The sequence below is a fragment of the Schistocerca piceifrons genome, chromosome 2 (genome assembly GCF_021461385.2).
Source record: "Schistocerca piceifrons isolate TAMUIC-IGC-003096 chromosome 2, iqSchPice1.1, whole genome shotgun sequence".
In the NCBI taxonomy this organism is placed as follows: Eukaryota; Metazoa; Arthropoda; class Insecta; order Orthoptera; family Acrididae; genus Schistocerca; species Schistocerca piceifrons.
Window position 1 is genome coordinate 649,995,325 of NC_060139.1, and position 15,307 is coordinate 650,010,631.

General features: G+C 38.5%; 1 protein-coding gene across 5 annotated transcripts in view; it reads right to left on the reverse strand.

Moving 5' to 3' along the window:
- Positions 1–14,900, reverse strand: part of LOC124777272 (nascent polypeptide-associated complex subunit alpha, muscle-specific form) — a 105,911-nt gene extending 91,011 nt beyond the window's left edge. For 4 of the 5 annotated variants that reach the window (XR_007015704.1, XR_007015705.1, XM_047252604.1 and 1 more), the window contains exons 1-3: positions 14,764–14,900; positions 14,155–14,298; positions 10,173–10,331 (exon numbers count right to left, since the gene is read on the reverse strand). Coding sequence is in view for 3 of the 5 variants with exons in the window: in XM_047252604.1 (XP_047108560.1) it covers positions 10,173–10,257 (85 nt within the window). In the remaining 2 variants the exon portion in view is untranslated. Of the gene's footprint in view, positions 1–10,172; positions 10,332–14,154; positions 14,299–14,401; positions 14,727–14,763 lie in introns of those variants that run through there. The other variant, XM_047252605.1, reaches the window with a different exon arrangement.
- Positions 14,901–15,307: the final 407 nt, after the last annotated feature.

The window sequence follows — 15,307 nt, forward strand, 5'->3', positions numbered from 1 at the left end:
ACTTTAAGATTCCCAAAGAGCATGCAATACCATCATAGATGTTCCATTGATCATCACGTTTCAGAACTTTGTTTTTTGTGACATCTGCTCCTAAAATGGATGCAAGTTGCATAAGGCTGTTGTGACAAAATAAAATGACACTGTGGTGGTGGTGGTGGTGGTGGTGGCGGCGGTGGTGAAGACGACGAAGAGGAGAATGGTTCGCTTGCAGCTGCAGGTGTGGAAGTACACGTTTGTGTGATACTAAAAATAATGTTATGGTCGACATTTCAGCACTCAAGTGGTCAGCTGCTACCCAATTGTAGTTCTTTCTCATACACTACATGTTTGCTGTGTTAACAGTTTAAGATGCCTCTGTATGTCCTGTAATTAATCTTGTCCTCACGATCCCTATGGGAGCGATATGTGGGGGGGTTGTAGAAAACCCCTAGTTCATCATTTAAAGGCAGTTCTCCAAACTTCATAAGTACATTTTCTTGGGATGGCTTCTGGCTATCTTCAAAAGTCTGACAGCTCAATTCCTTCAGGATCCATGTAACACTTTCCCACAGATCAAGCAAACCCATTAGTCCTACCTGGTACAAGTCCCACAAACTTGAGCAATATTCTAGGCTGGGTTGGACGAGTGTTTCGTAAGCAGTCTCCTTTGTAGACTGACTGCATTTCCCCAGTATGCTACCAATAAACTGAAGTCTACCACCTACTTTACCTTTGACTGAGACTATGTGCTCACTCCATTCAAAATCTACAGGTGTTACACAGAGGTATTAATTAATCGATTCCAATTATGACTCAGTGATATTATTGTTTTGTGACATGCACAATTTTACATTTTTAAACATTTAAAGCAAGTTGCTTCTCTCTGCACAACTTTGAAATCCGATCAAGATCTGACTAAATATTTGTGCAGCTTCTTTCATTATAGATAACTGCATCATCGGCAAAAAGTCTGAGGTTACTATTAATAATGTCATTACTATACAACACAAACAGCAAGGGTCCCAACACATTTCCATGAGGTACATCCACAGTTACTTCTACATCTAACTCTCCATTAAAGAAAACTTGTTGCATCCTGCCTATCAGCAACTCCTCCATCCCATCACAAATGGAGCCTTGTCAACTGATTGGCCCCATGATGGCAACACTGCCCATAGTCACTACCATCTGTCAACAACAACTTTATTTCAGCTACTGGAGTTCAACAGTTATTCTGAAACTAGTGCTTTCCCTTAATTCCCATGGAGACAACAGAAACAGATGTCACAGCAACATGGTTAAACAGAGTAAGATATCAGCTACATATTGCCATTTCCCCCATAGTCACATCATTGCCAATGCACTTTTGCCAGTGATGAACAATAGCTTCATGTCTTGCTCATAAAAACCTACACAAGCTGTGACTGGGCACCACTACTGAAACACACTGTTTACTACCTCAAATTGCTCAGGTCTACTGTAAAATCTCCATTCATCTTTAGCAAGCATTGATTGGTCTCTATTAGAACAATTTGTGCAAAAGCATGGACTCAACGGTGGGCCACGCAAAATCAGCACAAAAAACTCTTGAGGATTAGTTTCAGAATGACCCTCTTATTTTTCCTCCTTCCATGTCAGTTGAGTTCTTGCCAGCAACAAACAGCAGGATGGTACTTCTTTCAATTATTTTACTTTGCAAAATCAGAGTAAACAACTGCCTGCACAAAAAATATTTGGAAGAAAGCCCAGTGCCAGTATGCTCAGTACTTAGTATCAGAGGATTTTTATTAACTTTTCTCATGGTTATGTTCATCCTGTGCATTAGTAGAACAACATAAATTTTTAGGGTTCTGTACCACAATCTGTAAAAATGGAACCTTTATAGGATTCATTGTCCATCTATCTGTCTGTCTGTCAAGACTCCTTTTTCTAAGCAACGGGTAGAGGTATCAAGTTGAATTTTTTTCTAACATATTAAGGTCTATGGTATTTTGGTGGTATGAAAAATTTAAGCTTTTAAGTTGATGTCATCAAAAGATATGGCCATTTGTATCATATTTCAACACTCACAAACACACTTGTCAAACAAGTTTCTTTCGATGGCCATTTTTGAAGCAGCTGTATATAAATGGTGTAGCTTAGAAGAAAAATGTCATTTGCATGCTACAGATTCATTTTTTATTTTACTTGTGCACCCTGATGCGTTTTGCCTTAGTTACTTGACATCTTCAGCAAGTGTCCTGAAATATTGCACAATTTTCTCGTTTACACAAATAGTGGAAGTTTTTACAATAAAATGAAAAGGCACATACAGATCAGCATCTAATTCAGTATCTGTAAGCCAAACAGCTTTCTCTCAAGGGGAACCTGACTGGAAACTTTAAGTTTTTCTTTTGATCACTCTTTTTTTGAAATAAAGCACTGTAGCTGCCTTTTTGTGTGCATCTTAGAGTGTTATTCATTTTACAACGTGCTGCTAACTTTCTCAGTTCTATTGTATGCTACATGCTTCATCAGTGCAGGAAGTGGATAGGTATCTTCATTTGGTCATTTAGTAGCAGTCATCAAAACCTATAGGTAGGAATCATGAAACTTGACAAAAAGTAAGAATTCAAAGTACCAGTGAAGGAAAAAAAAAATATCAAAAAATTATCAATTTGTGATTATATCACAAACAAAAATATTTTTCTGCCATTTGTTGCCCACCAGGCTGTTTCTCTGTTAAGACTTCTTTTTTCTTAGGAATAGGCACACGTATATATCTGCACCAGCAAGACATTGCACTTGACAATTCACAATATGTCAAGTTACACTGCAAGGTACACTGCAATAGCGATGTTGCAACAGCAGCCTCTATACACATAGCAGATGATACTGTTTTCTGTTACATCTCGTAAATGTAAGCTATTGAGCAATGACAGTATACATAAGAAATCGCTTTTGACTTGCTACCACAATGACAGCAAATAAACAACTGCATAATAATACATATAATCATAATGAAGCAGACACTTTTGATAAGAAAGTAAAGAAATACAGAAAATAAGCATTTGATGAGGACTGATAACTCGAAAACAGTATGGTACATAGTTTATAAAGTAAGTAATAATCAAGATTGTAACTTCTCACTCTACGTCCTACAATGACAATAATGCAATAAACAACCAATATTCCTAGCTCTTGACTCATCATTTTATGGCGACAATGGCACAATTCCATCTAGCTCCTCACTGTCACTGTAATCAGAACCAGCACCAAAACCGCCTTCATGGTCACCTCACAAATACAAATTGAACGAATGCCTTTATCCACAAGCTTGTGCAGGAATATGCTTCGAGCCGTAACAATACGCAACTTTTCTAACAGGACTTTGTGTTTTTCTAGTACACTGTAACAGAAATCCGTACTTTTCGGCACAATTTTTAGTGACATTTCAACACTCCTGACAAGTTCACTTTCTTTTAACAACACTACAAACTTTGCTACCTAGAATAATCATTCCTGCTATAGTAAGCATAACACGCCTGCAAATTGCACCGTCTTTAAAGAATCTAAGTTGGTGACATGGTGACGACGCTTTTCCTTCTTTCCAGGAGGTGCTAAAAGTATATTATATGATCCAGATGGCTCGGAATCATTGTGGCTCAAGTCTATATCTTCTAATTTTTGCAATAACATTCCCTTTCTTACAACTGCACTAATTCCAAGAGCTTTTGATGTTTGTTCCACAACTTTATGGGCGAAAACTGATGGCTGTCCATGAATAGTTGCGCATTCTCTCTCTTGCTTGTAAAACTCAAAGAGTTCTCTTTAGTAACTTCCGTGCCTCACTGTCTAGCAGCATGCCTTGAGGCAAAGGATTGTCATTAGGTAAACAAAGTGGTTTTTTTTCCCCCCCCAAGTATCAGAATTTTCTAAATGTTGTGTACATAGTTCCGCGTAGTCAGCGCGTACACAACTTTCCCACTAGAGCACACCCCGCTAAGCACAACAGCGCAGGCGCAGCACTCGTCTGTCTCCGCACTACGAGATGGCGCTGCCATAGAGACGAACCAAATTCTGCTTCCGCCGATCCGCGTATTAATATGTAACACAGCCAATGAGATTGCTGCTAAAGTAGAACCTTTTCTCCTCACGGATCACACTCGCGCAGTGATACATGAACGCGTGAGGTATTATAACGAGTGTACAGACCTCCGATTGGCCAGTCTGCACTAGTCTGCACTAGTCTGTACCAGTCTGCATTACTCTGTACGAGTATTACATTTGTCTGTACCAGTCTATAGTCAAGTTTCAGTCTGTGCCTAATAAGATTACCATATTCCTGTACATAGCCATGAAGATAAATGTAGAGACACTTTTGTCAAGTATCAGAGAGATATGTGAGAATAAGATTAACGTACCAATATGAAAGGAACTTCAGATTTTCAATTGTAAATAGCATCCAGAACCAAGTTAAGTAATTTTTATGCTTGTTATTATTTTAATAAATGTGTATGAAAATTAATCAAGTTCTGTTTAAAGTTGGTCACCGTCAATCTGCTACTCTAAGCGTGCAAGTGGCATTTCTATCGTCTGATGTAATGGCAGAAGATAAACACGCCACGATAAGACCACGAGACATATTGCTGACACTCGCCTACTTCGTTAGAGCGACAAGACAAATAATCTGATGGTGTGTGTACTGAAGGTCTTACAGTACGCACACCACACTAAACCACAGCAACACAAAGCACAGTTCAACACAAGCAAATGGCAGAAACAACACACGATGTATGTTGTTTATGTTCACTCCGAACAAAACCGGTAACACGGCAGATTTGACATCATGAATGACAGCGACTGCTGTGCTGGGATTGGTTCATGCTCCAGGCTTCATGCTTTTCGTTCTTCGTGTGTCAACCTGTTATGCTGCTAACTTGACTCACCCGTTAAAACCTATAAATGAACTTCATATATACATTTCGGCCTTCGTGGTAAAGTGCATGCCTGGGAACCAAGAGGCCAGACCACAGAATTTTCACTCTTTGTTTTAACCTAGCCTTCACCTGTCAATGATGTGAAGAGTCACTAGGAACAACAGTGTTCGAACTCCCATGTTAAACTGTGATTCCCCTTTGTCCTGTTTCATATCAGGGGAAATGGTGCAGTAGTCCACTGAACCACAAGAAATTATCACTACTACCATCATTATCGTCACACATAATCTACATCTGTATCTACATCCATACTCCGCAAGCCACCTGACGGTGTGTGGCGGAGGGTACTTTGAGTACCTCTATCGGTTCTCCCTTCTATTCCAGTCTCTTACTGTTCGTGGAAAGAAAGACTGTCGGTATACCTCTGTGTGGGCTCTAATCTCTTTGATTTTATCCTCAAGGTCTCTTTGCGAGATATACATAGGAGGGAGCAATATACTGCTTGGCTCCTCGGTGAAGGTGTATTCTTGAAACTTCAACAAAAGCACGTACCGAGCTACTGAGCATCTCTCCTGCAAAGTCTTCCACTGGAGTTTATCTATCATCTCCGAAACACTTTCGCGATTACTAAATGATCCTGTAACGAGGCGCGCTACTCTCCGTTGGATCTTCTCTATCTCTTCTATCAACCCTATCTGGTACGGATCCCACACTGCTGAGCAATATTCAAGCAGTGGGTGAACAAGTGTACTGTAACCTACTTCCTTTGTTTTCGGATTGCATTTCCTTAGGATTCTTCCAATGAATCTCAGTCTGGCATCTGCTTTACCGACAATCAAATTTAAATGATCATTCCATTTTAAATCACTCCTAATGCCTACTCCCAGATAATTTATGGAATTAAGTGCTTCCAGTTGCTGACCTACTATATTGTAGCTAAATGATAAATGATCTTTCTTTCTATGTATTCGCAGCACATTACACTTGTCTACGTTGAGATTCAATTGCCATTCCATGCACCATGGGTCAATTTGTTGCAGATCCTCCTGCATTTCAGTACAATTTTCCATTGTTACAACCTCTCGATATACTACAGTATCATATGCAAAAAGCCTCAGTGAACTTCTGATGTTATCCACAAGGTCATTTATGTATATTGTGAATAGCAACGGTCCTACGACACTCCCCTGCAGCACACCCGAAATCACTCTCACTTCGGAAGACTTCTCTCCATTGAGAATGACATGCTACATTCTCTGTTATCTAGGAACTCTTCAATCCAATCACACCATTGCTCTGATAGTTCCATAAAAACACGGGAGAACTGCCGGATATCAGTAACGTTCTGCCACGATATTAAACATCACATTGCTCTGACAGTCCACGTGCTCTTACTTTGTTCATTAAACGACTGTGGGGAACTGTATCGAACGCCTAGCGGATGTCAAGAAACACGGCATCTACCTGGGAACCCGTGTCTATCGCCCTCTGAGTCTTGTGGACAAATAGCGTGAGCTGGGTTTCACACGATCGTCTTTTTCAAAACCCATGCTGATTCCTACAGAGTAAATTTCTAGTCTCCAAAAAAGTCATTATACTTGAACATAATACGTGTTCCAAAATTCTACAACTGATCGACGTTAAAGATATAGGTCTATAGTTCTGCACATCTGTTCGACGTCCCTTCTTGAAAATGGGGATGACCTGTGCCCTTTTCCAATCCTTTGGAACGCTACTCTCTTCTAGAGACCTACGGCACACTGCTGCAAGAAGAGGGGCAAGTTCCTTCGCATACTCTGTGTAAAATCGAACTGGTATCCCATCAGGTCCAGTGGCCTTTCCTCTTTTGAGCGATTTTAATTGTTTCTCTATCCCTCTGTCGTGTATTTCGATATCTACCATTCTGTCATCTGTGCGACAATCTAGAGAAGGAACTACAGTGCAGTCTTCCTCTGTGAAACAGCTTTGGAAATAGACATTTAGTATTTCGGTCTTTAGTCTGTCATCCTCTGTTTCAGTACCATTTTGGTCACAGAGTGTCTGGACATTTTGTTTTGATCCACCTACCACTTTTACATAAGACCAAAATTTCTCAGGATTTTCTGCCAATAATAATAATAATAATAATAATAATAATAGCCGTTATCACCGCCACCACCACCACCACCACCACCACCACCGTCATCTATGCACATAATTAACTTTGTACAGAACTCTTTGATTATATGTCTTGTAAAATGTTGGCTGCCACACGGCACTTCCATTTCCATTACTGCCGTCTTGTTTCTGTGCACAAATTGTAAACAGCCTTCTGCTTCCTGTATTTTACCGTAGCTACCTTTACCTTCAGAATTTGAAAGAAAGTATTCCAGTCAACATTGTCAAAAGCTTTCTCTAAGTCTAAAAATGCTATAAATGCATGTTTGCCTTTCCTTAACCTATCTTCTACGATACAACATAAGGTCAGTACTGCCTCATGTGTTCCTATATTTCTCTAGAATCCAAACTAATCTTCCATGAGGTTGGCTTCTATCAGTTTTTCCATTCTCCTGTAAAGAATTCATATTAGTATTTTGCAATCATGACTATTTAACAGGTAGTTTGACAATTGTTGCACCTGTCAGGATCTGGTTTCTTTGGAATTGAGATTATTACAGTCTTCTTGAAGTGAGAGTATTTCACTTGACTCATACATCTTTGACACCATATGGAAGAGTTTTGTTACGGTTGGCTCTCCCAAGGTTATCAGTAGTTCTGACAGAATATTGTCTACTCGGGGAGCCTTGTTTCGACTTAGATCTGTAGACTCTATTAAATTATTCTCGGCAGAAATGTATCCACCATCTCATCTTCATCTACGTCCACTTTCCTTTCCTTATTATTGCCTTCAAGTTTAACTCCCTTGTACATAGCCTCTGCACACTCTTTCCACCTTTCAGTTTTTCCTTCTTTGCTTAGGACTGGTTTCCCAAACGAATTCTTTACGTTCATACAGCTGCTTCACGTTTTACCAAAGGCCTCTTTAATTCTCCTGTAGAAAGTATCTGTCTACCCCTAATGAAATATGTTCCTAAATCCTTACATCTGTCTTCTAGCCATCCCTGCTTAGCAATTTTTCACTTTCTGTCAATCTGATTTTTTACGCATTTGTGTTCCATTTCACCAGCTTAATTTGATGCATTTATGTGTTTTCTCTTTTCAACAATTTAATTCAATAACTCTTGTGTTATCCAAAGATTTCTACTAGGTCTTGTCTTTTTACCTATTTGAACCTCTACTAACTTCACTATTACATTTCTTAAATCTAACCATTCATCATCTACTGTATTTCTTTCCCTTGTTCTAGTCTATCTTTGTCTAATGCTCCCTCTGAAACTCTCACAAACCTCTGGTTTTTTCGTCTTACCCCGGCACCATTTCCTTAATTTCCTACCGTTTTCCAGTTTCTTCAGTTTTAATCTACAGTTCATAACCAATAAACTATGGCCAGAGACCACATCTGCCCCTGGAAATGTTTTGCAATTTAAAACCAGGTTCCTACATCTGTGTCTTACAATTATATCAATCTGAAACCTTCAGGTGTCTCAAGATCTCTTCCACAATAACCTCTTCCTATGATTCTTAAAATGCATTAGCAATGATTAAATTATGCTCTGCGCAAAACTCTATCACATGGCTTCCTCTTTCATTCTTTTCTCCCAGTCCATATTCACCTACTATTTTTCTCCTTCTCTTCATTTCCCTACAATCGAATTCCAGCCCCCAATGACTGCTAAATTTTCGTCTTCCTGAATTGTCTGAATCATTTCTTTTATCTCAACTATGTTGGCTACAATAATGCATTCACTATGCAGTTCATAATAGCTTACCTGCATTTGTGTTTCCTTATTCATTGTTAAACCTACTCTTGCATTACCCCTATTTGATTTTGTATTTATAACCCTGTATTCAACTGACCAGAAGTCCTGTTCCTCCTGCCACCAAACTTCACTAATTCTCACTATACCTAACTTCATCCGATCCATTTTCCTTTTTAATTTTTCTAACCCACCTACCCGATTTAGGGATCTAACATTCCACATTCCGAACCGTAGAATGGCAGATTTTGTTTCTTCTGATGATGATGATGACATCCTCCAAAGTGGGATCTAACATTCCATACTTTGATCTGTAGACTGCCAGTTTTGTTTCTAATGATGATGACACCTTCCTGAGTAGTCTCACCTGGAGACCCGAAAGAGGGACCCAAGAGGACACCATCATCATTTCAACATACAGTAGAACTGTATGCCCCTGCGAATAATTAGGGCTGCAGTTTCCTCCTGCTTTGCAGCACAGCAAAGCCATTTTGGTTGATGCTCAACAGGTCTCAGACATGAGGTCTGTCCGGTCTTGGTTTACTTGTCATTGTTCCTTCGTGTTTCCTCTGCACACTCCTATCACCAACAGTCAACTTGGACAGCTGTAGAAGAATTTGTTACTCTGGTGTCATCCAATGACTATTCCACGTTCGAAGTCTCGAGCCCTCCTATCCGATCTGGTCTGCTGTTACTGCTTCTCTACTGACAATACAATACTCCCCATTCCTGGTATATTGGCAGGCCTGCCTCTTGTGAAACCTAGTGATCAATCCTGCATTACACAGGTATGATTGGATACTTTTCATCAGGGTATATATGCAGACTATGGAGGGCAGTATTATCCGTCCATGCAAAGTTTTCAGTGCACTGTGAGTGATTACCACACAGAAGATGCATTATACATGTGTGGCAAGACTGTATAAGACAGATTTTATGATGTGGAAGATTTGGCAACTTCTGTTAACCAAGACTATACAAGACCCTCTGTTCTTAACGGTCATGTCTGAATCTAGTTAAAAAAGTGAGTCTCAACCATTCATTTCAATTAGTATACCAACTACAGTAGCTGCATTTATATTCTTCTAATTACAAGCCACACATTTCTTGAAATAAGTTCCAACACAAGAGAATGCCCATGTGAGTAATTCAGGATCCACCTTATGGATTTTCCAATATTCTCATCTAACCTCAGGCATTCCGAAAATGTTTACGAACACTTAATTCCTCATCTACATTTTACACTGACTTATTTCTTTAGTCCATAAAGATTAGACTCCACATATAAATGCCAGTAATAAATATGATGAATAGTGTTCTTAAGGTGGAACACAGTGTGAGTAAAAAAAATTAACATTTAACCGTACACATTACACATAAAATTATTAACATATGTAGAAAGAACAAATTGACTGACCATGGTTGGAGGAGCCATAATGAGCGCTGGCGGCAGGCGACAGCGCCGAGCCATAAAGGGACTGCTGTGGGTTGTTGTAACTCATTCCATGGTGGGGAGCTGCTGCTTGGTATGGATTTACTGCTGCTGCATAGCTGTCTCCAAACTGAGATGGGCTTTCTGTAATGGTGATAATGTCATAAAAACACTGATCAAACCACAATATATTTGTCTATTACACTTGTGCTTCATCTTCATACAGAAACAAATTTCCAAGTTATCCTACACAGTATGAATACTGTTACAGTTTTACATGCTATTTCTATTTCTAGATATTGAAGTTCAGCACAATATAAATTTAATAATTTATAACAAATTAGTAAGTCTTTTCTGCCAGTAACTGTGAAAATGTTTGCATTACACATAAAGCAAGTTATTAATTCATTCTTATCCTAATATTTCCACATGATTATGGGCAAGCCATCTGATGAGAATGAAAGAGGATCAGGTGGTTTCAAGAATATTCAAGGAGAAATCATTTGGTAAAATACAAACTAGGAGATCCAGGAATAATGGCTAAATGAACTTAAAAAACCACGCTCAACAGGATGGGAGTAACTAACTGGCACGAAGTAGCAAATGATGGAAGCATTTGGAGGCAACAGGTGAGACTGGCACAGGAAAAAGCCTCAGAAGCTAAGAAGAATTATCCATATAGGATATAAAGACCAACGACAGCATGTGTTGCAACATATTGTAAACTGGCAGAAGTAAAGCTGTGAGTACCGGGCGTGAGTCGTGCTTCGGTAGCTCAGTTGGTAGACCACTTGCCCGCGAAAGGCAAGGTCCCGAGTTCGAGTCTTGGTCGGGCACACAGTTTTAATCTGCCAGGAAGTTTCATATCAGCGCACACTCCGCTGCAGAGTGAAAATCTCATTCTATTGTAAACCATAACATACCTAATGAAAATATTGACATGTTTTTTCCAACATCTGTAGCACACTGTGTAATTGCAGAGCACACGGATCAAATATACAAATAAATTTAATATAATATTCCTTGATTCAATAATCCTATGAGAAGTCAATGTGACAATTCTTGCATGAAAAATTAAAACTAGCATGTTAAATCAACTGATAAATAACATTTCGGTTGAAGCAATTTGTAATTTGCAATTCATTGGGCAACATCAAATTTCAACCTGTGTTTTATACAATTACCAGCTATTTCTGATATGAGTATTATAAGCAGCTTAATAAAACACATCAGTGATAAGTACTGCATCTGTGATAAACACTGCAACTAAGTGTTAACTCTCAGTCAAGTTTCATAGGAGGCAGAGTGGGGAATTTCAATACAATATACCGAATGCCATCACACACCCTACTATGAGAAAAGTTACTGTAGTGGTTTTTAGTATGTAGCATTACTGCTGTTGTGTCAGTACAGTGTATGAAGTCTCTGAGATGGCAGCATAAAACCTACAACCTATTTTTTCACAAAAAGTGTAAGGAGATGCTTTATTTTTTGTGGGCAAGCAGATCTGGGGCACGGGATGTGGGAACAAAGGAAGATTACTGTCACAATTCATTCATTGGTTTCACCACCACACAATGGAACTGTCACCATTCATTCTAAAGTAGACGGGCTATGCTCCAGATCAGTGTATTACCACAACATGTTGTATCTGTCTCCTCTGTTGCATTGTGCAGTTGGTTGGTCTGCTATGAATGACAGGAAATGAACATGGTGAAAGATGAGCGGGTGTCAGTAGTCAATTGAAAGCTCATTCAAAATTTCCCATGGTTCATAAATGAAGTTGGCTGTTATTTTATTCCATTAGATTAGAATTTCCCATATTGTTGGAATTTTTGGCAAAATCAGGAATAAAGACAGAAGTAGGTTACTGCAGTGGCGAATGTACTTCTCGGGCTATGCTACACATCAATTATGGTAATCATATTTTTGTGTTGGGATTTGTTGACTTTGCCAACTCACAACAAAATTGTCACTTTACAACCTAACCGAAGCCTCTGGCTTCACTTCAGGCTAGTCTGTCAGAACATTTATCTTTCTGCAATTCACATTTGTTGGCTTTGCCAACTCACATCTAAACTGTAACAGTCAAGATTAACCTCATACTTTGCTGCAGGTCAGGTCAGTCTGACAACAGTCTTCATACCATTCTCCACATGGAAAACAAATGCAATCATTCACTTTCCATTACTCACAGCATAGTTACCAACTGCCATACACCATAAGAGAACTGGGTACAACGTAACTGCACTTTCGCTAAATTTTGTTTTTGTGACATTTGTGGTGGCTTTGCTAACTGGCAATCAAACTATCGCTTTCCAACCTAACATATACCATGGGTAATGTTGTAGATCAGTCACCATAAACACCAATGGTCAAAGTGGAAATGTAATATCATCAACTTCACTATGCTCCACAACATTACTGCTGTCCCCACTATTCTAGGTGTTCAAAGTACTAAAACTACTTATTTCACTCATTCCTGCAGTAAACACACCTACAACACAATAGTATACTGTTAATGTTTTAATTCTTGTCAGGAACACAGCAGGAAATGACAAACTTTAACAACATTGGGAAAAACTGTCATAATCTTGCTGAAGCAAAAATATGGAACTAAAGAAGAGATATCTTTAAATGAGGCAGAAATATCAAACAACATCTCTACAGCCTTCTTATGTAGCCCCAGGTTTACAAGTGTAACAGCAGTTCTCACTTGGTGGGTAATTAATGCAAACCAAAAATAACAAAAATAAATACATTATTACAGTTACAGTGGTGCTTAAATAGATACGTATAACAACAACCCCCCCCCCCCCCAAAAAAAAGACACTACACTACATTAGCTCCTTATCTAAACACAGTATTAACACTTCTAAAAATTCTGTGTACCTTTACCACAACTGATGAAATTACATAATCTCAAAATAAGTACAGCCAACTGTTTGTCAATAAAAGTGAGCTTTACATATATCAAGTCATATTTATTATGGAATGTTAGAAATAGCCCATATTTCTTAATTATTTGATTTACAGAGAATTACCATCTGTAATTTTTCAATCATGTTAAAGTATGAAAAGTTACCTATGCCATAACTGTCAAATAATGTGACCCTACTATCAGTATTTGAAGTAAACAAATATAGTTTAACTAACTGTTGAGTATCCATAAAATGTTTGCCTTCTATATTCGACTTAAGTCTTTCTCAGCAGTCCTACAACTTTTAACACAAAACTATTTTGTGCTTTTCCAGACATATGGTATGTTTACCAACACATCATTCCCTCAAACTTATTCTATAGAGACCAAAACTGAACCACAATGAACTAATACTGCTAACGGAAGTTATAGGTAACAAGGAAAAGTTCAAGATCTGGGAGTTTTGAAAATATTCCTAACTATCCACGATTCTTATGCATCTATCAAACTGCAGTACTTTAAGACACAGGGGCAAAGCCTACACTGCACAAAAACAACATTTCTTGTGACCGAACGACACTGACAAAAGAGAACAATCTCTACTTACGCAATACGTTGTTAACACTATTTCCATTTAACTTAACAGACGCTCTGCCTGAACACTTTCATATGGCGTAATAGTTCCATAATAACGTAACCTATTTTAATGTGAAGTGCGAAAGCCTTTACAGACGAATGGAAAGTCAGACATGGATTACAGTTGTAGACTACGTTCTTAACGAGTACGTTAAAAGCTATCTGCAGTACTTAGTACAGAACTGCTTCGCAGTGCTTGCACATGTCACAATGGACGGCTTCGATGGGCTTCAAATAATACGTAATCAATTTTGTACAACATAAATATAACAGAACATGTCTACCACGAAACAACTGTAAATCGGAGTCTTACTTCGTTTAACCGAAAAAAAGTTTACGAATTCACAAGGGTAATAAAATATTCTGTGCTACACAAACCGCGTTGCTCCTTGCAATTGAAATTAAACTTACCCTGGTTCACAGAATAATATCCATAATTAGCATCGAACTGGGGATGAGTTGGGTATGCTGCTGAGACAGGCTGTTGCGGTGCTCTAGGATAAAAAGGTGAATCTGATGGTTGAAAACTGCCCTCCACTCGGTCGCCGACGGCTCCTGAAAGTTTTAACACGTTACATGTGAAACGAGAACGCCAAGAAAGCAAATAAAAACAGAATCAATAAACAGTTATTTGTGTATACTGATCTCAAATACTCACTTATTCATTGTCTTCAATAAGAATTAAGGTCACGTAAATATGCAATATCTTACAATGTGATGCACAAATTACGACGCGGAACGTTTCCCCTAACCGCACTAAAAAATACATACTACGTCTTCTGACAACCATATTATTTTTTCTTTCACGTATCTTAAAACATCTGTCATAAAACCGGCGTGTTCTTCTACATAGTTGCTTAGTTGTGAGACTAGTGAAATGGAATCCTTCCGTTCTTTCTTTGCATCGAGATCGATGTGACTATTATAGTTCCTTCATGGAGAATCATTACTAGTAAATATACGCTATGTCTACAGGTTGTGAGCAGTACGGACTAATAAAAAAACATAGAGGTTACATACCTAACAGAAAAAAATCTCCAGTTAAAACAGGAAACTTTTAGTTCAAGGATTTCCTTTCCCAAAAGTCCCGAAATCATAAACTGTCTGTAACAAAGATGGCCGACAAAATTTTCGTCGCCATCTATTGTTGATACACCGTACTCACTGAAAACGCACGGCACATACTGCCATCTGCTGGCATTTATTAACACAAAATGCAAATAAGTTACAGATACGTCATAAATGCCGACCGTATTATAAACGACATATTGACAGAATTCAGGGAGAATATTGTCAGTGCCGACACGATAAAATTAATTTGTAGCATGAAGCAAATAATTACAATTCACGTGGTCCTTTTTAAGAATTAACCACGTAACAAGGCGGTAGCCAGATTTAAAATGTTTAGCACAAATATAATAAGTAAAGCTTATGTAAAGCCTACGAATACGCACGGAGAAAACTTTATAACATCATTAATTGTTCCTTTTTATTTGACTAGTATGCAGTTCTTAAGGCGTGATTTAATACAATAAAAAATAAAGAGAGACGATAGAAATAGGCA